This window comes from Haemaphysalis longicornis, unplaced genomic scaffold (assembly GCF_048455015.1).
Source record: "Haemaphysalis longicornis isolate Haplotype H1 unplaced genomic scaffold, Haemaphysalis longicornis Haplotype H1 scaffold_5, whole genome shotgun sequence".
NCBI classification, from domain to species: Eukaryota; Metazoa; Arthropoda; class Arachnida; order Ixodida; family Ixodidae; genus Haemaphysalis; species Haemaphysalis longicornis.
The window spans coordinates 66,819,205-66,845,607 of NW_027526385.1; the positions used below are offsets into that span (position 1 = coordinate 66,819,205).

At 50.7% G+C, this 26,403-nt stretch overlaps 1 protein-coding gene across 1 annotated transcript in view; it reads right to left on the minus strand.

Moving 5' to 3' along the window:
* Positions 1–26,403, minus strand: part of LOC144138359 (uncharacterized) — a 49,809-nt gene that overhangs the window by 5,416 nt on the left and 17,990 nt on the right. The window contains exons 6-12 of the mRNA XM_077670603.1: positions 21,932–22,033; positions 15,820–16,098; positions 13,698–13,841; positions 12,189–12,355; positions 5,168–5,248; positions 3,318–3,617; positions 1,374–1,449 (exon numbers count right to left, since the gene is read on the minus strand). Of these exons, the coding sequence (XP_077526729.1) occupies positions 1,374–1,449; positions 3,318–3,617; positions 5,168–5,248; positions 12,189–12,355; positions 13,698–13,841; positions 15,820–16,098; positions 21,932–22,033 (1,149 nt within the window). The remainder of the gene's footprint in view (positions 1–1,373; positions 1,450–3,317; positions 3,618–5,167; positions 5,249–12,188; positions 12,356–13,697; positions 13,842–15,819; positions 16,099–21,931; positions 22,034–26,403) is intronic.

Sequence of the window (26,403 nt, forward strand, 5' to 3'; positions counted from 1 at the left end):
CGCTGAGAGACCCGGTCTGGCGGAGCGACACCACCACCAACAGCAGCGCAGGAGAGTGTTTCCACTTTCGGAAAGGGCTACCCATTGTCACCAAGCACCAACCAGTTCCCAGGGCGTGGACTATCTTTCGTCATGCTGACAGCGCCTTTGCTGGCAATGGCAATCTGAGGTAGGTCATGGCCGGGCCAATTAAAATTTATTATCGATGTACTTCCCAACTTGCCTGGCCATGAAAATTGCTAAAAGGTATCTTCACAAACTATTGAAGCAAATTACAGTCGAACCCCAGTTATACATCCCCATGTTTTAAGACAACCCGGGTTTCACGACAGACTAGTTGAGTCCCAGCAACAAAGTCCCCGTACAAAGAATGCATTGAAAGCCTCAGTTATGCAACGACTCACGCAAAGCGCACAACCGACCGTCTCATCTTCCGTGTCTCTCCCCTCTGGTAGCCGTCCACTCCTTTGCCCAATCGCTTTCCCCCTCTCCTTGCTGGCGTCTCCTCTTGTTGCACAGCGGTCGCAGGTGCAGTGTGCAGGTGTTACTTCTCCCACTCAGCAGTGAATCTCCAACACACCCTGGCAGGCTAAGGCTACCATGTGTGTTTGTCATGATCGTGTGTGCCATAATTCGCACTAGCTGGCGAGAATCGTGGCAGTGGACTCCAGTACAAGGTTTGTTTTAACGCAGCGTAACTGGCAGCAGCACTGCATTATTCTTTTCGCATTTACTTTTCTTAGCGATTTGGGTTTCCGAGCCCTGCAAAGCCTCAGTTTGTAGTTTACATTTAAGTGTCTTGCAAATCCGTCCTGCGACACTGTATATATAGGCGTAACTGTTGTTCAGATTCTACGATGCCCGCATTTTACGACGCTTCGCCACGGTCCCAAGAAAATCGTATAATTGAGGCTCTACTGTATATTATATTTTAGGACTCTGACTTTGGTGTCAGCACTCCTTTAACGTTCAATCGAACACACTAACTCCTCCTTCCAGTTTTGCAATGCAAGTACTTGTGGCTGCTGTGCCTCCGAGTGAGGGCAGCGGGGCACGTGCTTGATATGACATGTCGCTAGCACTGAACACAGCGGCACTACCAACATTCTATGTGGCTTTGTGCAGGTGCAGGCATTGCCCAACAGCATAATCCTTTACTTGTGTTTTTATTGTTGCAAAGCTCATGCTACGAAATGCTTCACAATAGCACAGAAGCCATTTCTCATCTTTGGATGCCAATGTTAAGTTAACGCCGACACTCTATTTTTTTGTTCGATTGGCCATTTACAGCTTTCGCAGTACATCTTCTTTCTTTTCAAGCCACAATCCCAATAAGCAAGGGAAGGCTACGACTATGGTTGGCTGAAGCTCACCGCGTATGGAGGTCCAGGTCCAGCTTGGAGTAGTACAGCTCCCAGCACAGGTCCCACGCCGCCATGTGTCTGTCAGCTGCGGGGTTAAAACAATTAACAGAAGAGCTTTAGGAATGAGAAACGACAAAACCTGCATCCTCCTCATGTGCGTATCAGACGACGGGCCATTGGTTCGAAGAAAATTCTATTTGCGCACGCCAATTACTGCCAGTCGAGAAAGGGCTGGCCATACAAGCAAGATGCACAGGGGACGACCGTGCGGTAACAATCAGGAGTGGGTGTTGTGGCCAAATTTTGAAATCCTCTCCCTCATCTCTCTTCAGTCCATCTCCAAATGAACAACACGTTCTTCCTATAACTGCTAAGCTGCTCCCCAAATTCTCCCACACGCGCGCATGTTCTCAGGTTTTAACACTTAGTCACTCATTCAACTCAGACACAACAGTGACATCAGACCCACTCACTCTGTCATCTCACTCAGTCACCCCCAAATTTCCACCACTCCCCACTCCTCCCCCTCTTCCCTCAGTCCTGTTGATGATGATAATACGACATCGACAAAGACACACGTGGCAGACCCTTGCAGAGGAGAGCAACAAAGTGTACAACTACCGTATAAGCCGGAATATAGGTCCACCCCCATACCTTGCAGCCGAGAAATGGGTAAAAAAAATTAGCTACACAAAGTCGTTTAATTGGGGCTATAAGCACTTGTTTCGTCTCAGGTGCTCGTTGGGAGCTGTCTGATATCTTGTCGGACGACTGCTTCTGTCTGGCTGTCTCCCACAAAGCAAGTCGTCCTCAGTACAGCCCAGGGAATCGCATATGCAGCGCTTATTTCAAAAGACCAATGTCATCAGGAAGTGAGTGCCAAGCATGCGACTCCCATGTGCTGACCGTTTGTGAGAGTCGGTCTGCGCGGGCGTCTTGCGGTCGTTGCTGGCCATCCATTCATAGAGAGGTCGCACGACGGCCATGGACAAAAATCGCCACCTCGTACTTCAGTTTCAGGTGCACAGTGTGGCGCCCACAAAATGAGGTATTCCAAGCATTGCATACCAGGAGCTGCCCCTTCAGCGTACACCAGTAGCACTCTTTCTGGCAACACCAAACTGGCCCTAAGCAGAAATGTTGCCATTGGCTTTTGCGTACTATATAACGTTTCTTTAAGTGCTGCGGTGAACTCATCTCGAGCGAGAAGAAAATAGCACGCACATGTCCACTGACAGTGAGAGACGAGCAAAAAAGATGATGGCATGTCTGATAGATGGCAGTGGCAATGGTGCCTTTGTGGTGTGGATGGGCCCGATGCGCTGCCTAGTTGCCAGATGTCAACCAACATTACACCAGTGACCAGTTTATAGGCTGAGGGATGACTTTAAGGCAAATTTTTTGGTAAGCCTTCTTGCCCTATATTCCCACTTATATGGAAAACCTCACTACACATAGGTCGGTAGGCTCACTCATAAGCTGGCCTCACATTCATGGGCCTCTTGCTCATACGGGAGGGCGAGTGGGCATATCGTGAAAGCCATGGTTCACTATATTTCATCGAATGTACAAGGTACCGAAAAGCATACAGAAAATTGTTACGGACTCGTATGGTTTATGTGGCCGCGTCGGCTCAGTGCTTCATTTCACAACGCTTGGGTGATGATGGGCCAGGCCCTAGTCGCGGGATGCAAAAACCGAGAAAGCACACCATGGTGAAAGAGGCTACAGCAGCTTGAAATGGCGCTCATTGTAACTGGTGTCAGGGGGAAGGGGCTGACTGAAACTGAGGCAGCGGCCCGATGAGAGCAACATGAAAGTTCAACAGAAAGGTCGCAACAGCAGACCCAACAAAGGGTCCAACAAGGCTTTTGCCTTCACATTCTAGGCAACTTCCAAGCATCCCCCATAATTATTTTCAGGAGATCGGCGTGAAGCTGGTTCACCCCTGACCTGCATGCAGTGCCTGGTGCAGGTCGGCAGGTAGGGGCTTGGAGGCGAGCCGGGGGGCCAGGGTGGGTCCGAGCAGCAGCCACTGGAAGAGGACGCTGCACACCTCCACGCGGTCCCACTCGAGGCCCCGTGTGCCCGACAGCAGGGCGTGCGTCGACCGGTTTAGGCAGTGCTCCAGCACCTGGGCCAAGCGCCCCACCAGGGCGCCCAGCTCCGTGTAGGACAGGCCGGGCACGGGTGGCGGCGGCACGCTCAGCATCATGCTCGCCACGGGGACGCTGCCCAGCAGGGCACTGCGACCTGAGCGGAGTGCCACAAGGTTCAACCCTAGCGCCACTGTTGTTCATTTCCCTGATGGCACAGTGTTCCCCGACTGCTCTGGAGTACCGCAAGATTCACCCCTTGCACCAATGTTGTTTGTTGCCCCAATTATACGAATGAAGTTCACTGACTTCCCTGGGGGGTACCGAAAGGTTTACCCGTTGCACCAATGTTGTTTGTCTCCCCGGTTGTGCGAACAAAGTTCACCGACTGCCCTAGGGTACTGCAAGGTTCACCCTTGCACTGATAATGTCCACTGCCTCACTCGTACAAAGTTCACCGACTGCCCTAGAGTACTGCAAAGGCCAACACTCCAGCCATTGTTGTATTTTGCCAAAATTGTATGAACAAAGTTCACCATCTGCCCCGGAGTACTGCAAGGCTCAAGCCTTGCACCAATGTTGTCCGTTGCCCTGGTTGTGCAAACAAAGTTCACTGACTGCCTCTGAGTACCACAAAGTTCACCCCTTGCACCGACGTTCTTCGTTGCCCCAGTTGTGCGAACAAAGCTCACCAACTGCACTGGAGTATCACAAGGTTCACCCCTTGCACGGTTGCACAAACTAAGTTCACCAACTGCCCTGGAGTGTCACAAGGCTTAAACCTTGCACGAATGGTGTCTTTTGCCCCAATTGCATGAACAAAGTTTATCGATTGCTAATAGAAGTCGTTCACAGGATGCAACTGAGTGTCACTGTGGCCAACACCACTACAGGTTCCCAATAAATTAAATTTGCCATCTGCATTTCACAAGTCATTTATGGAACATAAGGCTGCACATACGGGCCTGGAAAGCTTGCCAGTCTGTATTGCTGGTCTAAGAATACTTTTGCAATCAAACTTATTTGCCATTTCGTACTGGTCAGATCAGCCTCGAAGCACCTCTGTATTTTATTTGCCCGTAAAATGTCTACGGCAGGAGCAGTTTTGGACTGTCCAGGGACAGCTCAGAACTGCTCTGGACAAGCAAATAAAAGAGACCATTAATTACTCTTCGCCTACTGCGCAAGAGTACACCTGCGGAGTATTATGAACGCAACTCACTGTTTCCCATTTTCCGCTTCACTCCCTTTACCTGAAATGACATTTAGCTGTACTGACTGAGAAACATGGGAAGCAGCCACTACACCTGCTCAAAGACTAAATGTAGGACAAAGCAGGGGCCCCCCTGGCTGTCAAGGTTCGCTGGGTTTAGGCACATCTGGCTTTATGCAAGCAAAAATCACACAATAACAATCACAACGCAGCAAGGGGACAACAGCACTAGAATGACAGCAAAGTGACGCATGCAGGTACTAGTAAGAGCCTTCAGTTAGTAAGAACTACTCACGAATGCACCAGCTCATCCAAAACCTAATTTCTCAGTGCGTAGCAGTGACTTCTTGGGGCACTAAAACAGGGAAGAGCACATTCCTTGCACGAGACAGCCAGTCTCCCCCATCTCCTTCCACAATAATGGCCACAAACTTCTTCTTCCCGCGTTGCTGTCCCTAACGATGTTTGCCGTGGGCCTTGGGGGTAACACTTGCCTCTGGCTGGCTCCATCCAGCTGCCGGTGTGCTTTCCCGGCCTTGAATAGGGGTCCAGGAAAAAGCTGCCCGCCAGCTCCCCTATGAGAGAACACAAAGAAGGGTGCAAAAAACCGTCAAGAGTTATTTTGCTTTTGTCCCCCTCTCTCTTTGTTTCCCCCTGCAGGGGTATCATTAAAGAAAATTAGGAGTGGGCACTTCACATTAACCAGCACTGAACAACCTTACTCACTTTGGAATAGTTTAACCACATTCATTTGCCCTCTCTGTGCCCTTATTTGCAGCACTTGCACTTGTGTCCAGAAGCACCACTTGCAACAAAGTGAGAGAACGAAGCATGTGCATCAGAAATGAATGCACAAGGCCACAAAAGAAGTGAATCCAGGCAGTGGCTAAGAAATTCAGTGTCACTTTCCTTGCAAAAGAAACTGCTAAGAGGACATGCGACATGATATGTGTGCATCCATATGTGCATACATACATACATATAATGTGGGCTTACTGGGTCTGGCTACGGGACAACAAATGACCCCGGCTAGCCTCGTTAGAGACGTTGAGCGACGATGTCAGCTCGACGCCCGGAAATGACCCATCCAAAATGCCCCAGAGAGGTACGCGGCGTCCACAAGGGAGACGCCGCGACGGGTTCGACTCACCGACACAGGCGACGACAGGCTCCAAAGGGCCAGGACGAACCATGGGGTTTATTGGCCGAGTCGTACAGTGCATAATAACGCCAAGACCGGGTTAAGAACTACACTGTACCGACACGCGTCCGATCGGGGCCAAACAGCGCCCGACCGGCCGGCGCGGCGGGGAGGAGACGAGCCGGCCGGGGGCATGGAGCGCCCCGGTATCCGACTCCCTTCTCCTGGACGTGGGGCGGCGAGGGTGCGATACGATCCGCGACCCCTCGCGTTCCCTATACTCTATCCTCCATCTCCTTCCCGAGTCCCTGGAGTCAGGGAGACATCCAGAGAGCTCGCGAGAGAGCCGACCGATCCCAGAGAGCAGAGAGCCGCAAAACGTCCGCGTCGCGGTTTTAAGGCGCTGAGGAGAGGAGGCAGGTTCCCGGGCGAGGAGGAGCGACAGCGGCGGCGGGACAGTCGGTGCCCGCCGGCGCGTCGGCCCGCGAGGTTGACGTCACGAGCGCGGGAAAGCGCGCTCGTTCGAACATCGCGCTCGCGGGAGGAGGAAAGGGGATCAAGCGGATCCCCACATCCCCCCCTCCTCAAGACCGAGCCCGGTCTGAAGGACCGGCTCGACAACAGCAGGCACAGCACATACCCTACGAGCTTACAACGGGTCCCCAGCCCAAGAAGTCCGTGAATGTCCGCACGTTCGAGTCCACGCCGACACACACGCCCACACTTCGAAGACACGCCGTTCCAAAGTTCGACACGACTCCAGAGTGGTCGGCACGAGCAGGGGCCGTCCAGATGACTCGCCAGGGCACCAGGGAGCCAGGCCCAAGACCGCCAGGCCGCGGGGCAGGTTCACGCCGGACGCTCGAGCAACAGGCTCGAGGGTTGAAGCTGCCAGGCGTAGCTTGACCAGCTGCAGCAGGAGAGGGCCACCGGAGGTGGAAGATAGCCGCAGCTGCAGGGTGCCGTACCGGCTGAAGGTCCCGAAGAAGCACCCAGTGCGCGCTCGTTGAAGGCGCCAAGGAGAGGAGCCGCGGCGAGCGACGCCGCACGAGGCATCGTGAGGGAGTGCCCCGAGAAAGCGCCGGAGCGCCCGAGTTGCTTGGGTGTGCCATGGCCACAGCGAGTGGCGACGAAGAGCCGCCGGCCGATGCAGGATGGCGTGTGGCAAGGGCCGTGTGTGGTGCGGCAACTGAAGACTGAAGAACACCGGGCTGGGGACCGAGCCGAGGCACAGTGCTGCAAAAGGGAGACGAAAGGCGAAACCCAAAACTACCTGCCGGGAACAGCGATAGGGGCGTGCAAAGGCTCGGGCCAAAAAGTGGCCGTTACGCCGGTGCCGCGAGAAACTGGGGAGAGCTAACGGCTTCGTAGTGCGTAACAGCGGTCGCACGGAAGGTAGCCGGCATTCCCCGTTTCGCTTCCATCGGCGGCCATCCTCCCCCCCTTCCAAAGCGTCGCTATCGGCGACGAAGGCATGGAGGGAAGAATACTGGAACGAAGGGCGTGAGGCCCGCGTCGTTCCCTAGGCCGCCGATTGAGTGGCGTGCCCTTCTCCCGCGGTACCCGCGGTGTCTCTCCGGTCTCTCCGACATCCGCCATGAGAGAGGGTCTACCTGGCGTGTCACGTGGGCTCATTGGGCCAATTCGTGGGCCCGTCGCCTGACGTGACGCGCTTCCGCCCGCCACGGAGAAGAGGGGGCAAACTCGCTGCCCAGCCGGGCGTCGCGAAGAAACCTCTCCGTGGCTGCGGCGTTGGCGCTCGGTAGGGTTGGTCATGGGGCGGAAACGTCGCCCCGCGCCAACGCTCCGCTCGGACGTGAGGACGCATGATCAGGCCCGCGGAAAAAGCCTAACGGGTGAATATCGCGGTCCTTTGTCCTCATCACGCATGCCTAGCGCTTCCGCAGGGCGAAAATGTCGCCAATCCGCGAAGCAAACAGCGGCAGCCCGAAAGGAACCGACGACTACGGCTACCGGGGTGGAGTCCCCAAGTGTACGCCGCATTTTGCCGTGGTTGCGCCTCTCGATTGGGTACATGAAGTGGGATAACTTGCGTGATCCGGACTTCGCGCTGTGGCATGCGCGGCACGAGCGAGAAGAGAAGAGCCTCCTCGCTGTGTGCGCGGCCGGACTATTTCGCAGAGTGACTCAACTTCGTAAAAGTCTTACGGTCGCTCGCTTATCCGGCCTGTCGCGAGTCGGGGAAGCCCAACGCGGCCTCCCTAGACTGCGGCAAATCGTCACCCCAGATGCGCCTCTCGGGGCATTGTCGGGTGAGATTTTATCGGCAGAACTCCCATCCGCTCCTTGCAAGCACGGGTCCGAGGCAAAAAATAAAAAACGCGCTTGCAGCAGCCTGGCTGCATAGCGCACGGGACCTACCGCAACACCAGCGGTCATCAGCCTCCGGCGACAGCGTCGCCCGCTCCATCTCGGAGCGCGACTCACACAGAGCCAAACGACGTACTATTTACATATTTACAAACGGACCTTACTGCTGCGTTCGGAGGAGGTTTGTTCTGCCAAAGGCGATGCCGGCGGACCGCATGTGGGGTACCGTGGGTACGCTTTTCGTCTAGGGATTGCCAAATTCGTGGCAGTGCTCCTTTCGACGATCGCACCGACGAACACATTCGAGCACGTGGTCGCATGTTCCGTCAGGTGCGGCGCGCGTCAGGAACTCCGGGTTAGCGACGGGGGCTAATATCCGCCGCCACGTTCGCGTTTCCCTTCCTTTAGCGCAACGGCAAGAGCGAGGATAGTGGAGATCAACTCGCTACATGCTTGGCCAGGTCGTGGAGCGGCACAACTTCGTAAAGTCTTGCGGCCACTCGCCCAGCCGCCCGCGAGTCACGGAAGTATCGTACACCTTCCTCAAACTGCGGGTGCTCACCACCGTGAAACTCTCAGGGGGAATTTCCTTAGGTGGGATAAACTTCAGCGAGAGACATTGAGCATGTAGCAGATACGAATCCGAGAAATAAAAAAAAAACACGCCTGCAGCAGTACGAGCTGCAAAGCGCTCGAGGCTGACCGCAATACCAGCGGTTAGTAGCCTCCGGCGACCGCGTCGCCCGCTCACACAGAGCACGACTCACACAGAGCCAGTTAAAATCATATTTACAACACGGATCGTTCTGATCACCGGGCAGCTGCTCGTCTCTGCTGAATGCAATACCGGCTGACAATGGGTCTGCTCGGTATGCGATATCGCCCGGGAATTGCAACGTTTGCACGCTTAATGCATTCCCTTCGGGGCTCGCACCAACTGGCCGACGTTCAGCGCGTGGCTACGGGGTCAGTCGGGCGCTAGGCGCGTTAGGAACATTCAAGCGGCCACGGGGGCTCACGTAATGTGTCCGCCACCACGTGGTGCTACCGCTCCCATTGCGCACGGTGACGTTTTCACGGGCGCAGCTTATATGGCCAGCACGCGTGGTTCGCGTATCCGCTTAAGCCAGCTGAATGCCACGTGGTCCGTCTCCACTACGAACGAACTTTTGTCGACGAAACGGTCAAACTCGTTCAGAACGTGTGGCCCGATCTCTAAGTAGTCCGTAGCACTACGCGGCGGGCGGGCCGCCGTGCTTTGGAAACACGAGATCGTAAAGCGAGCTATGCCTGGGAAACAGAGTGCTCCCCAGTGGGCCTAGCTGTGGACTCAGCGCACTGCATCTCACGCGCGCCGGGCAAGATCGACAACAAAGCGTCGTACAATGCCTGCGCGGGGATGTGCTATGCGGTCCCGGCCGTGTCGTGGGAGCAAAATGCGCTCTTTTGCGACAAGGCCTTGGCGTCCGCGCGTGCGATGATGCACTCGGTAGGACGAATGCGCGTTATCGTCGTCGGAGCAGGATGCTCCCCGACGAGGCGCAAGGGGCTCCTTGGCGAAACGCAAACTTGGCCACAAAAGCCGTTTGTCGTCTGCACGTGGAGATACATTGGCCGCAGGCTAACGTCGTCCGAGCAAAAGGTGTTCTCGTTTCCGACGTAGCGAGCGTATGGCTCTGCTCCAGGTTCATATCGTACGTCAAGTTCGCAGGCTCGGGATCGCCACTACGTTGAGTCGTACAGAACACAGGAGATGCTGGCGCGGGTCGGGCGATAATCGCCTCGGTTCCCGGGCAGCGGTGAGCGGCGGGAGCACGTGACGACGCAAAGCGTCGTGCTCCCAAAAGCCATGCTGGCGCGGGTTGGGCGATAACTGCCTCGATCCGCGGACAGCGGTGAGCGGCGGGAGCACGTTACGCCGAAGCGTCGTGCTCGGAAGCCGAACCGCTCACCTCACAGTAAATCGCACAGGGACTAAGGCCAGGGGCCTGCTCCGTCGCGCAGTGTCGATACCGTGTTGGGCGCCAATGTGGGCTTACTGGGTCTGGCTACGGGACAACAAACGACCCCGGCTAGCCTCGTTAGAGACGTTGAGCGACGATGTCAGCTCGACGCCCGGAAATGACCCATCCAAAATGCCCCAGAGAGGTACGCGGCGTCCACAAGGGAGACGCCGCGACGGGTTCGACTCACCGACACAGGCGACGACAGGCTCCAAAGGGCCAGGACGAACCATGGGGTTTATTGGCCGAGTCGTACAGTGCATAATAACGCCAAGACCGGGTTAAGAACTACACTGTACCGACACGCGTCCGATCGGGGCCAAACAGCGCCCGACCGGCCGGCGCGGCGGGGAGGAGACGAGCCGGCCGGGGGCATGGAGCGCCCCGGTATCCGACTCCCTTCTCCTGGACGTGGGGCGGCGAGGGTGCGATACGATCCGCGACCCCTCGCGTTCCCTATACTCTATCCTCCATCTCCTTCCCGAGTCCCTGGAGTCAGGGAGACATCCAGAGAGCTCGCGAGAGAGCCGACCGATCCCAGAGAGCAGAGAGCCGCAAAACGTCCGCGTCGCGGTTTTAAGGCGCTGAGGAGAGGAGGCAGGTTCCCGGGCGAGGAGGAGCGACAGCGGCGGCGGGACAGTCGGTGCCCGCCGGCGCGTCGGCCCGCGAGGTTGACGTCACGAGCGCGGGAAAGCGCGCTCGTTCGAACATCGCGCTCGCGGGAGGAGGAAAGGGGATCAAGCGGATCCCCACAATAAATACATATGGACATACATATACACGCACATACATACAACATACAGTCAAACCCAACTATACTGAACCCGTCTAAATTGAATGATCCTGTATATCGAAATACTTCTGGTCATGGTATATTTGCAAAGAGAGCAACAATTACACCCATAACAATTACACCCAAAAATACCCGAAATTGCTTCAAATCTGCCACCTGTGTGTGCCAGTGATGACTTTGAAAATCCTGAGGAGTGCAACGAAGCCACTGCCGGTGTTGGTGAAATGTGCAGTGAGCAGCAGGAATTTCGGACACCGCTGCCATATCGACGGCCAGCGAGTTTATGCGTGTGGACGATGGTGTTGTGGCCATGGGAGAGTTTGTAAGACTACGTTGCCAACATCGTACCGAGTACAAGTGAAAAGCAGGTGCAACGAGGACGGCGACGACAATGCTTCGCTCACAACCTCCGAAATGAATGGTACACTCGCTCTAGTCCAGCGCTTCTCCGCGAATGTGAAAGGTTGCGACCTCAGCTGCTCCGAGTCATTCAACAGTGCGCAGGCACTAAGGCTGTTCAAGCAGAAGAAGATACCGGATTATTTCGAGCTAAAGTAAGGCAGTTTCATTTATAAAGTCTGTCAATAAATAGTAAGTGCTTTTATGACTTCCAAATCCTTAGCATGCTTATATCGAATTATCGCCTATATCAAACTGATAACTGCTTTTTTGCAAGTTCAATATAACCGGGTTTGACTGTATACATATGCACATGCATACATACTTATACATAACACACGTTTGGTTTTTCAAACAGAGACGAAAAATGAAAACACTCGCGTGTCCAGATTTTGGCACACAATAAGAATTCCCAAGTGGTCGATATGAATCTGGAGCCCTCCACCATGCCACGCCTCATAGCCCAGGCGTAGCTTCGATGTGTTAAGCCCCACGAACCGGAAATATTGTCACGGGACACCTAGGTGGCCAATGCCCCATACTGCCATGGCTCATCACAGAAGACGACGAGGACGACGAAGAAGTGGCTGGGTCGCAGCGCGCGCTGTTATGGCCGCATTGCAAATTCTGTAAATAGATCGTTCCTCATCCTTCAACCATCGTTCGAGTCATTGGCTCTGCCGCCATGTGACAATATGAACACATTTGTACGTACGATGTGGTGTGACGTATATAACATGCACATTTGTGCGTGCCCATATCCACATACGTGCGTGTGGACAGACAAACGTCTACTTGAAGCCAGGCACACGTCGTACTCTACAGTGACCAAACGACAGTGTACCCACCTGACGGGTGCAGTATGTCGAAAGCGCGCACGTCCGAATGCCACGCGTGCGTGGCTAGACTGGGCGACTCCCGCACTGTGATGCCCAGAAGCTCGTGCAACACTTGCCACAGGTTCTGCAGCACGTCTGGCAGGGGGAAGTACTCGCGCACGGATGCCTCGTCGAACCTGGAACGTCGTGATCGCAGTCACAGTGATGATGACAGACATGGCAATTCCCTCTCAGAGCAGGCAGGATAAGTTTCGAAAACTGGGCTCATTCTACGCTACGGTATGGTAAATACATACGGTGCAAAACCACTGGTAACAACGCCAGCAGTAACAACGTGTTGGATACGACAGTGAATGGCTGTGGCACACCTTATGTTTCGGGGCGAAATAAATTGCTTAAAACAATGCTGCCGTTCACTTATATTGGTTAGAACAACAGTGTAAGCGGGCGTAAAATTTCGTATTTGGAGCATGGTGTGAAATTCCCACCTTACGACATGGTCGCGTGCTGCTCCAAGATCGGGTACGCGTTCGGTTGGGGAGCGGTGACTCTTGCTCGGACTGGGGGAAGCGGCGCATCGGCGTACTCCGAGTCGGAGTATCAGAGCGACCACCCGAATACCGCATTAGACGCCGTAGTGAAGGAAGCCGTGCTGCTGCTCCCACAGCATCTGTGTCACACCTTTCAATTTTAGCTCCCTCAGGAAAAGTAATCGAATGCTCCTTTCGTTGCGATTACGCTAGCCTTGAAGGAGAGCTCTCATGGATGCCCCTGTTGTCTTTTTTAGCCAGCTCCGAGACCAAGGTGTCCTTTCCAAATCCCTCTAGACGCAGTAAGGGCCCCCACACTACTTCACAAAATTTGGACAAGGAATCAAACGTAAGCAGGTGATTCGGAAGCTTCCTCTGATCTGGCCAGCATTAGTTTCTCATGCACGTTGCACTGAGTAACAATTACTACATTATTGCTGCAAGTGGCTTAGACACTATTTATATCCCCCCCACCTCAAACTGTAGTCTCACAGAGAGTTAATGACTGAAAATCAGCACGCAAAAACACACCACAAAAAAGGGATGAGAAGTAGACAGGACAGCATTGAACGTTCACCAACTCACCCAAATCACAGTCCTCTCACAGAGAGATAGAGAGAGAGAGAGAGAGTTTAAGCCAATCTTAACAATAATAAAACATCCGCCTGCCCGTCTGCCTGCCAAGATTTTTTCTTCCCCACATTACTATTGTATTTTTTGAAACATGCAGTGTCGTCGACTTCCGACCTCCAATCTAACAGCATGCATGCGATCCGAAAACAAACACTGTGTTGATAAAAGGCTGCCCATGTTGCTATTCCCCTGCAATTGGCTACCACCTGAGTCTCATTTCAGCCTTTGCACTCCCAACGTTTCGCGATGCCGCTGACGTCCGCAGAGCACACTCCAAGTGTTATAGCCCAGCAAGAGCAGGCTCTGTGTCGCCTCATTGAAAACAGAAAGCTGTGGCCAGCAATCCTCTGCCCACCTGGCCAGCATGGCCTGCCGCTGCTTCCTGCGCCAGTAGGGCACGTCCCACAGCTGGAGCTGGTCCCGGAAGCCCCGCTCCTGGCAGAACGCCCCCAGGGCACCCAGCTCCTGCTCTGCCCGGGGTCGCACCTGCTCCGACAAGCTGCAGTTTGAAGATAAACAAAGACGGCATGGGTCACAAGTGCAGTTCGGCACCAGCTCCAACACTTCAGACTTCCGCCAACAAAAAATCCAAGCTCAGGGGCGGTATTCCCTTGTTTTGTCCGCTTTGTGTCCGTTTCAAAAGTGTCCGTTTTGAGCAAGCCCTAATTGGCTAAAAGCGAACACCTGGATGTGACGCCATGCAAGCACGGCGGAGGTATGAGGCGCGGCTTCTCGGAGCAGACGATTAGGAGCAGACGATTTTTGCGCCTTGTTGTCGGTTCGCTGGCGGAACAATAAACACATAAAAGATAGTTTAAAATTGGTTCAGCCGTTTAGAATGTGTTTTCAAGAACAGTTGTGCAAAAGCCAACCTAAAGCCCGCCTACAACAGGAAGTATGTCGCAGTAAAACGGACGCAAAACAGACGTTTTCAAAATGGACAAACACGAGAATACTACCCCAGGTGCAGCACTGCATGGTCCAATATGGTAAGCTGAAAGTGGAATGATGAGATCCCAACTCAAGGCCAGTGGCTCTTCGTCTCCTTCATTGGCGTTTTCAATAAACGTCACCTGTTTGTCAAGATGCGTGACGGACGACCAGCGCCCATAAAAATAAACACATAAAGAAGAAGAAAGATGAATAACCAGTGCTGCCACTTGTGCTACACGTGCCAACTGTTAATCAAGAACCATCCCCAAGTCGCACAACAGTCGATTCCTTTGAACTACATGCCTTGTTATACCAGCCTTGGTCGTGTCACAACCTGTTCTTCTGTATTCACCTCAATATAACAGTTTTAAGAGGGGACACTGGTCTTGAAACAACTTTGTTTATTTTCAAGTAAGCCTTGTGACACTTGTCAGCCTTGCTGCTTTCTTCCCACCGATTTGGAATTTGCATATTAGAGTTTGGGTTTGGGCTTAGCGCTTGTACCCGTCGCCCCCTTTGTCCTTGTCGTTTTGTTGGCGCTACACGAAGTCATGAAATTTGAAATTATTTTTTGAGTCAGTCAATTAGTTCCCAAGATAATTAGGTATCATCAGTGAATTTTGGTCACAATAAACAAAACGGTGTTGGTCATACAGCTGTAACCTTTATATCTTCCAATACTATGAATCCTGGGGAGTGCAATAATCGAAGCAGTTTTTCGATGTATCGCTTGGAACTAATTTTACAACTGTTGGGATGGACGATAGGTAGAATCTGGCTTCATGTTGTGGAAATCGGAAGTTCGATTTTTTCCGGGCGCATCCTTTTTTTCTTTTTTTAAATTGCCATTGGCGTATTTGGAAACTAAAATCGAATATTTTAGCAGAACAAACACCCCTGAGTCACACAGAATCGTCAAAGCTCCTTCACTGGGTCTGTTTACTGAACGCTACCGTTGATTCTGGGCATGAAGGCTCAGTTAGCCACACTGAGAGCAACCCAGTGGCGGCGGGCGGCGTGTCTTTAGAATTTTCAAAATAATGTCTAAAAATACATATACAATTTAAACTTGTAGAAATACTTGTGTTAAAAGGTTTTCAATAAGTGAATAAACTTTTCAGCAGTCACAGTAGCTGCTAGGTTTGCAGGTCACGTGACCGGGACACATATTGTAGTGTCAAGTTTCTACACCACAAACCGCCACCTTTCAGAAAGTTTCAGAAAGTTTGGTGCCAAATTAAAATTATTTCCGCCAATTTGTTTATAAATTGCTTGTGGTTACCGGGCTATATAAAGTGCTAGCTTTCATACGAGCTAGAGAACAAATACGCAACAAAAATCGGTTGTCCGTACCTTTAACAAGTGCTTAGGTCTCCTCAGACTTTCCACATTTGACAAATGTGGTAAGATTGTAATCTCTAAGATCGTAATCTCAAGGTCAAGATTGACAAGACAGGACAATCAGAGACGAAATGATGAAAAGGCAGGAAGGCGGAACCCCTCCTTCCCACCAGCATCACAGAGAGGGAGGAGAAAGCGGCTACCTGTCGAGGAGTGCGTCGACGCGCTCTGTGCTGGCGGCCATCTTGGTCTCCATGGAGAGGGCAGCAAAGTGGGGGTACCCCAGGGCCTCGGCCTGCAACCGACGCTGTGCGCGGATCTCCTCGATGGGCAGGCTGTTGTTGAGCGGGTTGGCTGTGGCTCGGCTGTGGTATGCCTGCCAGAGGTTCCACCGCTGCACCCGGTCACCGCAGTGCTGCAGGAACCCCCGGTACGCCTCCTCCTCCAGCGTGGCAAACCAGGGGCCATGCGATGGCTGGCTCCTGCAAGGTAGGGCGGGTAACGTCGTGCGGGATGAAGGGGGGGGGGGGGCATGCAATTTGATTATTGATTGATTTATTGATTGATCGATACAGTCCACTTTCGATGATTTGTTACACGATTGTAGGTCGCCCCTTTTTTCCAAATTTGACCATGCAATGTTGGGAGGTTGACTTAGAATCGAAATCGAACTGTGTACCACTATACTCGGTTACAACTTAAGAACGGCAACGGAAGTTGCCGCTGTGCCTCATCACCGCAGCCGGATGTTACTCCGCGTGGCGCAAGTAGTGCGCTACTGCGTTACTGAGAAAATTGTGAACATGACACGAGCTGTTCCCATGATTTTCTGGACTCAGTATGATTTTAAATTACTGCAGTGATGACAAACAAACTACGTGAGAAAAGGCAGACGATATCACGCATTCATAGCGACCTCTTTTCAAAACACGCACGCCTGTTAACATCCGGGTCCATCGCTTAAACGAAGGGATACCGTACATGAGCTTTTGCCGTTCTTAACTTGTTCCCGAGCATAGTAACGACAAGAGAAACGAGAAATCAGGGGTGCTATGAGGTAGGGACAGCTTTGCACCCTCGTTTCCATGGTTATGGTTGAATCGTAGCGTATTAATTTACCATTGCATACATTCTGGCAACAATAATAAAGTTGATCCCGACTTTGAAAGTTGGCGTTGCCGATCTGTGCCCTTTGTCCACTGTACTTAGAGCGACTAACCTCCCACCATTGCGTTCGGAAGTGTACTGAACAATGTGATGTGATTGTGGCTACGCGGCCGCTTCCGTCAGCCGCCATGTTGTTTGTTTTGGTATCGCGCGGCAATGGCTGCTGCCGGTTTCTTTGATGGTTGTCATCTTGCAGCGAATGTGTTCTTCCTGCTCAACCCAGAGTGTATGGTTATTCCGCGTACTTACACAAAAGCTTTTCTTTTTTAACATCCCTTCCCTCTGCGCTTACTGTCCCCAGCCTGGCACCCTCTACCACATCATATGGGAGTGCCAACGTACTCCAGACTTGCCCCCCCTTTCCAACCCAACCTTCGAGCAGTGGAGGGCTTCCCTGGCCAGCCTGGACCCGGATATCCAGCTTAAGTTGGTGACCCGAGCACGGACGGCCAGCCGAAGTCAAGGCATCCCGGACTAGGGATGCCTTCCACGGGGAGACGCCCACACATCAGCCTCTGCTGGAGAAATAAAATCTCTCTCTCTCTCTCTCTCTCTCTCTCTCTCTCTCTCTCTCTCTCTCTCTCTCTCTCTCTCTCTCTCTCTCTCTCTCTCTCTCTCTCTCTCTCTCTCTCTCTCTCTCTCTCTCTCTCTCTCTCTCTCTCTCTCTCTCTCTCTCTCTCTCTCTCTCTCTCTCTCTCTCTCTCTCTCTCTCTCTCAACATCTGCTGCGTGCACCACAAGCGCATGGCCCTTGAGGGAGCATCGATCATTGATGGAAGAGCCGTCGTATGGGGGGGGTATTGGTAGTTGATGGAATAACTTCTCTTCATGATACAATTTTATAGGCGGCGCTCGCATTTCTTTTCCTTTTTTTTTTTTTTTTTGAGAGATTCAGTTTTTGGTGGGTCGACCTACATTTGAGTCGACTTACAATCGTGTAAATACAGTAATTGGAATTTTCGGTTACTTAGAAATGACGTTCCAGTACCAGGAATTTTACATGTGATTCGCTAGAAGAATCACTCGCTAATTCTAATAAAGAAGGGAAGCATGTTGCGGACTAATGGCAATGCTTTGATCACGTCTTACTGATTAATGACCAACTCTGATTGATTTATCAGTTGATTGATTGATTAGTCAAACAATTTACTGATTGATTAATGACCAACTGCAGCTGGTTGACTGATCAATTGTTTGACTGACTGGTATATCAGTGACTGATTGATCAATGGAGTGACAGACAAAGGAGTGACTGATTGATCAATGAACAACTGCGATTGATTGATTGATGAAGCCATCGGCAGATTGGCATATCAGTTCATCAGTAAAATAACGGACTGGTTGATTAATAACCATTTGCAATTGATTGAGTGATATGTTATCCATTAATCCACCAAATGACTTACTGGTTGCTTGTTGACCAATTGCAATTTATTCACTTACTAATCTGACTGACTGACTGAGGAACTGATAAATCAGTCAAAGGATTTCCGACTGATTAATGGCCAACTTTGAGTGGTTGATTTATTGATTCGCTGATCCCTATATTACCTAATCAGTCAAATTACTCACTGATTGATTAATGGTCAACTGCAACTGACTGATTGACTGATTGATATATTGGCTAATCACTCAAATGACTCTCTAATTGATTAACAACAAATTTGAATTGTTTGTTTGATTGATGAACTGATTTACTGATTGATATGTCGATTAATCAGTCAAGTGACTTATTGATTAACGACCAGGGTTAAAATTGTGAGTTGTGTTCATTTCAAAAATGTCCATTTTGCGTGCATTTCAACCGTAAGGTGCCTGCACTTGTAAGGCTTCTGGCCAATAACATGCACAAAAATCGGCGCCCCGCCTTTCTTATGCTACATCCCATTAGGGTCGTCAGAATGGACACTTTGCTCCTGCTCGAAATAGACACTTTGAAATGGACAAAAATAACAATTCTGTCCCGGCTGTGATTGATTAATTAATTCATCGACCAAAAAGCTAATTTTCATAACTGAGGACTCCGTCACCAGGCAATGCATTTACTCTAGCGACCCTTATTCATCCATACATACAGTCAAGTCTAGTCTGTGCTCTTACAATAAGACCATACCAGCATCACATGCCTAGCATCCGCTTTCTTCCTATGTTTTGCCGTACACTATCTTGCTTCAACGCTGTCATTATATTTTTTTTCCCCTTTCAAGGAGCCATGAAGACAAAATGCAAGTTTGTGTTATTCGAAAGGTTTCGTGTTTTATAGTGCTCCCAGCGCTTGTCCAAATGAGAAAGTAATCCATTTAGGTAAAAATTTTGATTTTCCCGCTCTATCGTGCGTTTTCGTGGTTCCAAATGACATCACAGGAACCGACCGCTCTGCAGCCTAGGGTCCCTTGATTCACGCATCCGCCGTACAGGGTGGAGACATGTATGCGCTGGCGCCGCCATTTTGGTCCACTCGCTCGCTGCCGAAACAAGTCATTGTATCAAAACCGCGGTAAAATTATCGCCGCAATGGGATTAACTGGCGAAGTTTGAATCATCTTATCTGTTTCGCGTTGCTGGGTCTCATGGGAAACGAGAACAACGCGTTGTGCACGTTGACCCAACTGCAGCGGCACGGGACCGTTCAAAGGGTGTCTCCACCCTGTACGTTGGCGCTGGCACTGAGGTACTCGCGCGTTTCTTTAAGTTATTGAACCTAGGTGGCGCCACCATTCGTAAGTTCCGTAGATTGTGGCGCCGCTCAGCGGCCGCAGGCGATGGCGCCGCAGCGGTGATCAACGGCGAAGCCGCCGACGCGCCATCATAGCGCGACCAGGCGCGACTGTGGAGATGGTGGCGATACTGCATTTCCTTGGTGTTGTCGTTTCATGAATTAAGTGCGATGGCTCGTAAATTTAGCAGCAATCGAATGTGTTCCGTCCCGCAGTGCAAGAACCGAGCGGTTGCTAACAAAATAAGCCTGCATTCGTTTCCGCGCGACGACCGACTCAAAAAAGCATGGACCGTAAAACTGCGGATCGGCAAACCTGTGACGCCGGCAATGGTACTGTGCAGCGAACACTTCGTGAACGACGACTTCTGGAGCGGGACGGGTAAACAGTGATAAGCATGTGATTTTTGTACGAATTGCAATGAGGCAAACGTGCATGGGCGAATAGCTGGCATTGTTCTCAGTGCGGGCGCCGGGCCTTTTACACAGTATGTTACAGTGGGACTTCGATTGTCAGTCTCGGACCAGAGAGGAGGCTACGAAGTTTTATCGCTAGTTGAGAGATACAGAGAGAGTGAGCAAAAATAGCTTTTCTTTGGTGGTTTTCTATTGTTACAAGCCGAGAGGTCTCACAAACCTCCCAGCGTCTAGCAGCGACGGTGCTCGTCGTGCCGTTCTTTTGTACACGCACGATGCCAAGGTATGCTAACGATATTCTACAGGCGCCAACGTAGCGCGGGCATCTAATGTTATTGCGGTGTTGCTTGGCAATTTAACCATAAACCCAGATGCCCTTTTTACTATTTCGGCCGATAATAAAGAACGTCTACAGGATAATTACTGTTGCGTGACAAAGCGACGGGAATTCCGTCGCTTTGTCGCACGACGATGTGTTTTGTCGAATAGTAGGATTTTCGTCGCGCGACAGAATTCCTGTTGCTTTTGCTCGCTTTCATTGCAAGTGTGAACGGGCCTTAGTCCGTCAGCTCAGCTCGCGCAGCTCCGGACAGTGCGTTTCAATCTGCACCTGCAAGTCGTGCGCGCTGTGCGGCAAGGCAGCAGGGTATTAAAAAAAAAACAGTATCCCATCTGTTTCCTCTACCCATGAAGCAAACAGGCGCGCAGCAAAACGTCACTTCCAAATGCGGTAGAGCCTGTTTTCAAAGGCGCGAGCCTTTGTGTGCGGGCTCCAATGCGTTCGCTCGTGTGGCTAGCATCAGTGATACGACATTTACGTAACTTCAGTGAGCCGTCGTTCACTCCAGCTCGTGTGGCTTCCTTTTCAAGGCCGAAGTTTGAAGGCAAATGCCTTGGACTGTGACAGATGACACCTCCTGACATTTCACGCCACAACACACCAAGTGTCCCGCATCCAGCACCGCTTCGCCCTCGGTGTAGCACCGGATTCGTTTATCCGAGGTTCCTACGTGCCTCATTACTTCGCCCCACAACAATGAGCGCGTGAAGGGCAACATCGCCCAGAAATGACGATAGATCGGATAATCGCAGATGATCGGGGTATACAGCCGGAGCATTACGATGAGCCTCCGACCACCGCTTGGTCCGCCATATTGGAATCGCCCGGTTGACTGGCGAGCCCTCTATATGCCGCGGAACTTGCGAATACCGTGGCGTGTCGTTTTCTGCCTTTATTTTCGTTCTGTGAGAAAATGGTTTCGTGAAACACAGTGCTCGCTCGACAAATATGTTCACGTAAGACACCGTCGCGTCAATCAATCGGCCAGTGTCGTCTGAGACAACCCCAAAGCCCCGCAGTTCTGTGCAGCTAAACAAGCATAGTGCGCGCAGTACCAACAACAGCAGTACGAAGCGGTACTTCTATGTTTACATGTGCTTTCGTAACTTACACTTACCACCATTCTTACGGCTTTAAAAAGAATGTGCCCTAAATTTAAGCGCAAATAGCTCGTTCGGCAAGCTCTGCCTAATTTGCGTTTACTTTCGCCGGCCTCCGCCAATCGCAGAACTGGCTCGAATGACATCATAGGTTCTGTTGCGGGAAATGAGCTAGTGGGTCGCATGGCCTTTCCCTTTTTTCCTAATTATGTAGCTTATTCGAGTGAAGTTTACGTTAAAAGTGGTGTCAGTATGACTCTAACGAGGCAATCTTTTGAATGAACCAAACTTGTGTTTTCTCTTCATGGCTCCTTTCAGGAATCTTCAACCAACCACTACACCAATCTCTACGCAGCTGGGATTGTGTTCCCCTGAGTTTTACCATCTAGGCGACGTACCGAGAACTGACACATCACTGCGCTCTCTTCGATTGCGAACACCTCGCTTGCCGAGTCAGCATTTCTGGCCATCTCAGTCTGCGAAATTCTACTACCACGCAGTTTTCAAGCCATGCTCTTGCAAGTGGTTCCTGCCGCTTCCTCGAGACAACAACAACACAAAAGAAAAAGGACTCACTTGTCAGAAGCCAGCCGTCTGACCAACTCTGGGGGGAAGTGCTTCACCAGGTCGCCATCCACCCGATGCCTGAACTTGGTGGTGGCCGAGTGCAAGTTCTGCCTGCACCCGCAAATGGGAAGGCGTGTGACTGAGTTGTCCTATCGCACAGCCACAACAGTTATAAAAGGAGCTCCTCCCAACCCACAAAGTGATCACTCTAGAAACAAGTGTACGAAACCTGCAATGCATTGCTGGGGCGTGCGAGACCGTATCCCCCATCGAGTTTGATGCTAATACATACTAGAGGGAAATCTGTCGCTGCAGTTGCATGCTGTCACGGGCACGGCCAAAGCAGCGCGCAACACTTCTAGCACACTCAACTTGGCTAGCTATATGGCTTCTTTTTGTTCTTGAAAACAAAATCAACAACGACTGTAACAGTTTTTTTTTTTTTGTTCGTCCAGCACAAAGCTTCCAAATATTCCTTGAGAAATAAATCTTTCTGGAACTCCATTTTTATAATTTGCCGCATTTAAATAATCTTTTACAATAAAATTGTTTCTTTTTGAAAGCCACAGGCAACTTTACAGCCTGTTCACCCTGTTCAGCCTTTCCAGCGTGTTCATGAGCCATGCCAAGGTCAAGTGGAACGTACCTGCCTGGTACATGACGGAAGAACGCTTCCTGAAGTGCGGCTCCCCTAGACGGTGGCACCAGGGCCCGCTTGCTCGAAGCCAAATAAGACAGTCTTATTCGCAGTCTAATCTTATTGGCAGTCTTATTCGGGGTCTTATGTTCCCTAGGCTATAAGACGCTTTCTGGAAACTTATAAGACAGCGAATAAGACTCTAAATAAGAACGCAATAAGACTGTGAATAAGCCTGCTCTGAGCAGTCTTATTCACAGTCTTATGCTGACGTGGTCGGTCGCTTCATCATAAAGCTCCATACCGTGAAAAACGAGTGCAGTAGCCGTACAAGTGGCGAACGATACCAAGCGGCAGCCGTTCGACCGTCTGCTTGGAACAAATAAATGCCTGTTATCGACGCCGTTGGAAACGCCGTCGGGAGAGAGGGTGGAAAGCGACAGACAACGCAGGCGCCGGAAGCCGCAAGGCCTACCTGCTTTGAAGTGGCACCGATGGCTGCAGCCAACCACCGTTTTCAAATTTCGCTGTGCCCGGGTAGCGCGGCTTTTTTTCTCCCTCAGTTCAAACAAAGATGGACACGAGTGATAGTCTGCGGCCCGATATTAGTCCCGAGCAGACATCGGGCGGCCAAGCGCGCGGTATGAATGTGTGATCGTCTGCTATGTCGGCTGTCACCACAGTAGCTACGAAAGGGTGGCACGGAAAGGACGGAACAAATGTATTGTTTTATAAAATCATGCCCATTAACCCAGGAACAACAAATAGGCGTTCACAATAGAACTACAATGTGACAACAAAATTACACGCAACATCAAAACGCTAGCAGCCAGTAGTACCTCTGCCCGTGAGCGTCAAATAAAATCACGTTTTCAACGAGAAGATGCGCAAACTCGCGTCTTTCTATCCTTCCCTTCGAAAGTGGCGGTTACGAAGCGCATTCTGCTTGAGCAAATGGGATCCGGAGGCGACACGTAAAAGCAGCATGCATAATACCAACATTCGGCTGTATTCTACAGCGCGATTGTATAAATCGGCAGCCCTCGCTAACGTGCTGCCGGCTAGGCAGCGGGTTGTTGCGATCGTGTGACGTGTCGTCGTTCCAGGCGGCGTGAGCCGCTGGAGTGCTCGTTGCATCCGAGTCTACGACGATGAACCCGAAGCCAATTTGCAACTTTCTAATTTACGGTGAGATGAAACGCACGACTCGTGTTGCGACAACGTCAGAAAACGTCGCTGCTTTTTGCGTCAGCCCAGTGGGTTTCTCGCGCCCACGCTTCGAGCAGACGATCTTTGTTTTACGCGGCCGGGCGACCGAGACCCGGCCGCGTGAGTTGGCGTACCAGGGATGGCGGATCATTGTAACGCATGTGTCACAAGGACCAAATACGGCGTCTGATGGTCAGCATTTCTTGAATTTATCCAATCATGGTTGAAAATAAACGCTTGCCCAACGCCGGCGACGGCAACAAGCAGTTTTGCGGCGTATTCCCCGCTTTTCCCTAGGGGCCTCTCTCGTGCTCATCTAGGTACCCGCTGTCCCTATAGTCTTCAATAAGACCGCTCTGTAGACTGGCCCGAGTGCTTTCGAGCAAGCGCACTAGCCCGAATCTTATTCGTGGTCTTATTGAAGTCCGTGAATAAGACTAGACTGTGAATAAGACTGCCAATAAGAACGTGTGTTCGTGCAAGCGGGCCCAGATTTCACTCCAGTATAAATTAGTACGAAACTCTATGGTATCCACAAGCAAAATTTGCAGAAGCGAGCACGCTGTCTATAAGGCAACTGGGCACATGTGAAAAAAGCAAAGAAATCTGCTTCGCGCCAGCTATCACCAGCCGTAATACCGTATTTTCACGCATATAACCTGCCCCTGCATATAACCCGCACCCCCACTTTCCGTCGACAAATAAAAAGAATACACATCCCCGCGTATTGCCCACATATTTTATACATAATTTATTTATTTATTTAAAAATACCTTACAGGCCCTTGTTGCAGGGCATTGTGTAAGGGGGGTAACAAAGGGTGAGTGTCGTGACAGAACTGTAAGGGAACATCAAACTTTGAATGAACTTTGAAAGAACGGAACAGCAAATAACAGGATATATGTCACTAAAGAGAAAAAGAATGTACGAAAAAAGTCACTTGAAGTGACACATACATGGGAACATTGCAGGTGGGAAGGAATGCAAATATGCGCAATAAAACTTAGTAAAAAACACCTACTACACACGTAGTTAAAAATATTCTATAACAACGCGCAGAAAGCAACTTGTTCTTGTTTCGAAAACACAGGATAACAGAGTTTTACTTGTGTGTATAAGGACATCATAAACTACAAAAATGCAGCGGTCACAAAGTGTGAAGCGGTAAGAAAAAAGAAAGAAAAAGAAGAGCGCGATGCTGTTTTACCGAACACAAGGCCTTAATCTGTAAGCGGGAGGAACCGGAGTAAAAACGAATGGATATAATTACACTGGAGCGATACAGGAGGTGGCACAAATACTTGTAAAAAGAACCAGTCGACGTTTCTATCACTGAAAGAAAGAGTGGAGAAGTTGTCTGAATTTTTCGTGGTCTGATTGATATGCGATGTCATTCGAGAGATCATTCCACAAGCGAATGGCGTGAGGAAGAGCCGATGAGTTAAAGGCGTCGGTTGACCCATATAATCGCGTGAAACTTAAGTTATTATGCAACCTGCGAGATGTAACGGAAGGTATATCGAGTTGAAATGGGAATGGTTTATTACTGTACACATACTTATGGAAGAGGCATAGAAGAGAAATATCCCGCCGAGTACTCAGCAATTGAAGAGAAAGGCAGAGCTTAATTTCCGTTATGCTGCTATGGTAGTCGTAATTTCTCGAGATAAAACGGGCTGCCCTATTTTGAATCGCTTCAAGCATGTTGATTAGGTAATTTTGGTAAGGGGACCAGATGGATGCGGCGAATTCAAGTTGTGGGCGAACGAAGGTCTGATAAGCTAGTTGACGAACATGGGATGGGCAGCTATGCAAGTTACGGCGTAAGTATCCCAATGATTTTGAAGCTTTTGCACAAATGGTGGTGATATGGTGTGACCAAGAAAGATTTGGTGTGAAATGAATACCTAGGTACTTGTAGGAGGATGCGTGCGACAGAGGGTAATCATCAATGATGTACGAACAATTGGAAATATTTTGCTTGCGTGTGAAAGACATAATTTTGCACTTCTGCTTGTTTAGCGACATCAGCCATTTTTTGCACCAGTCATTAATCTTGTTGAGGTCATTTTGCAGTGTTAGGTGGTCGTCAGCACAGGTTATTGAGCGATATATAATGCAATCATCGGCGAAAATTCGCATGCGAGATGAAATGGTGATTGGCAAATCGTTAATATAAATTAAGAATAGCAGGGGGCCGAGGACACACCCCTGCGGTACACCTGAGGTTACGTGGGAAAGCGGGGATTGGATATTGTTTATTACCGTGAACTGCTGGCGGAGCGAAAGAAAGTTTCGAAGCCAAGATAAAGTGAGCGAGTCTAATCGAAGTGAAGATAATTTAGAAATCAGACGACAGTGGGGTACACGATCAAATGCTTTTGAAAAATCGAGAAAAATGCAGTCAGTCTGAAAGTTATTGTTCATGTTGCAATGTAGTTCTGACGTAAATTCCAGCAGCTGTGTTTCGCATGAAAAACCTTTTCTAAAGCCATGTTGGTTGACAAAAAAGAAGTGGTTAGATTCTAAGTGCCGGAAAACATGAGAAGCGATTATATGTTCCAGAAGTTTGCAGCAGATGCACGTTAGAGAGATGGGGCGATAACTTTCGGGTGAATGTTTATCGCCGGCTTTA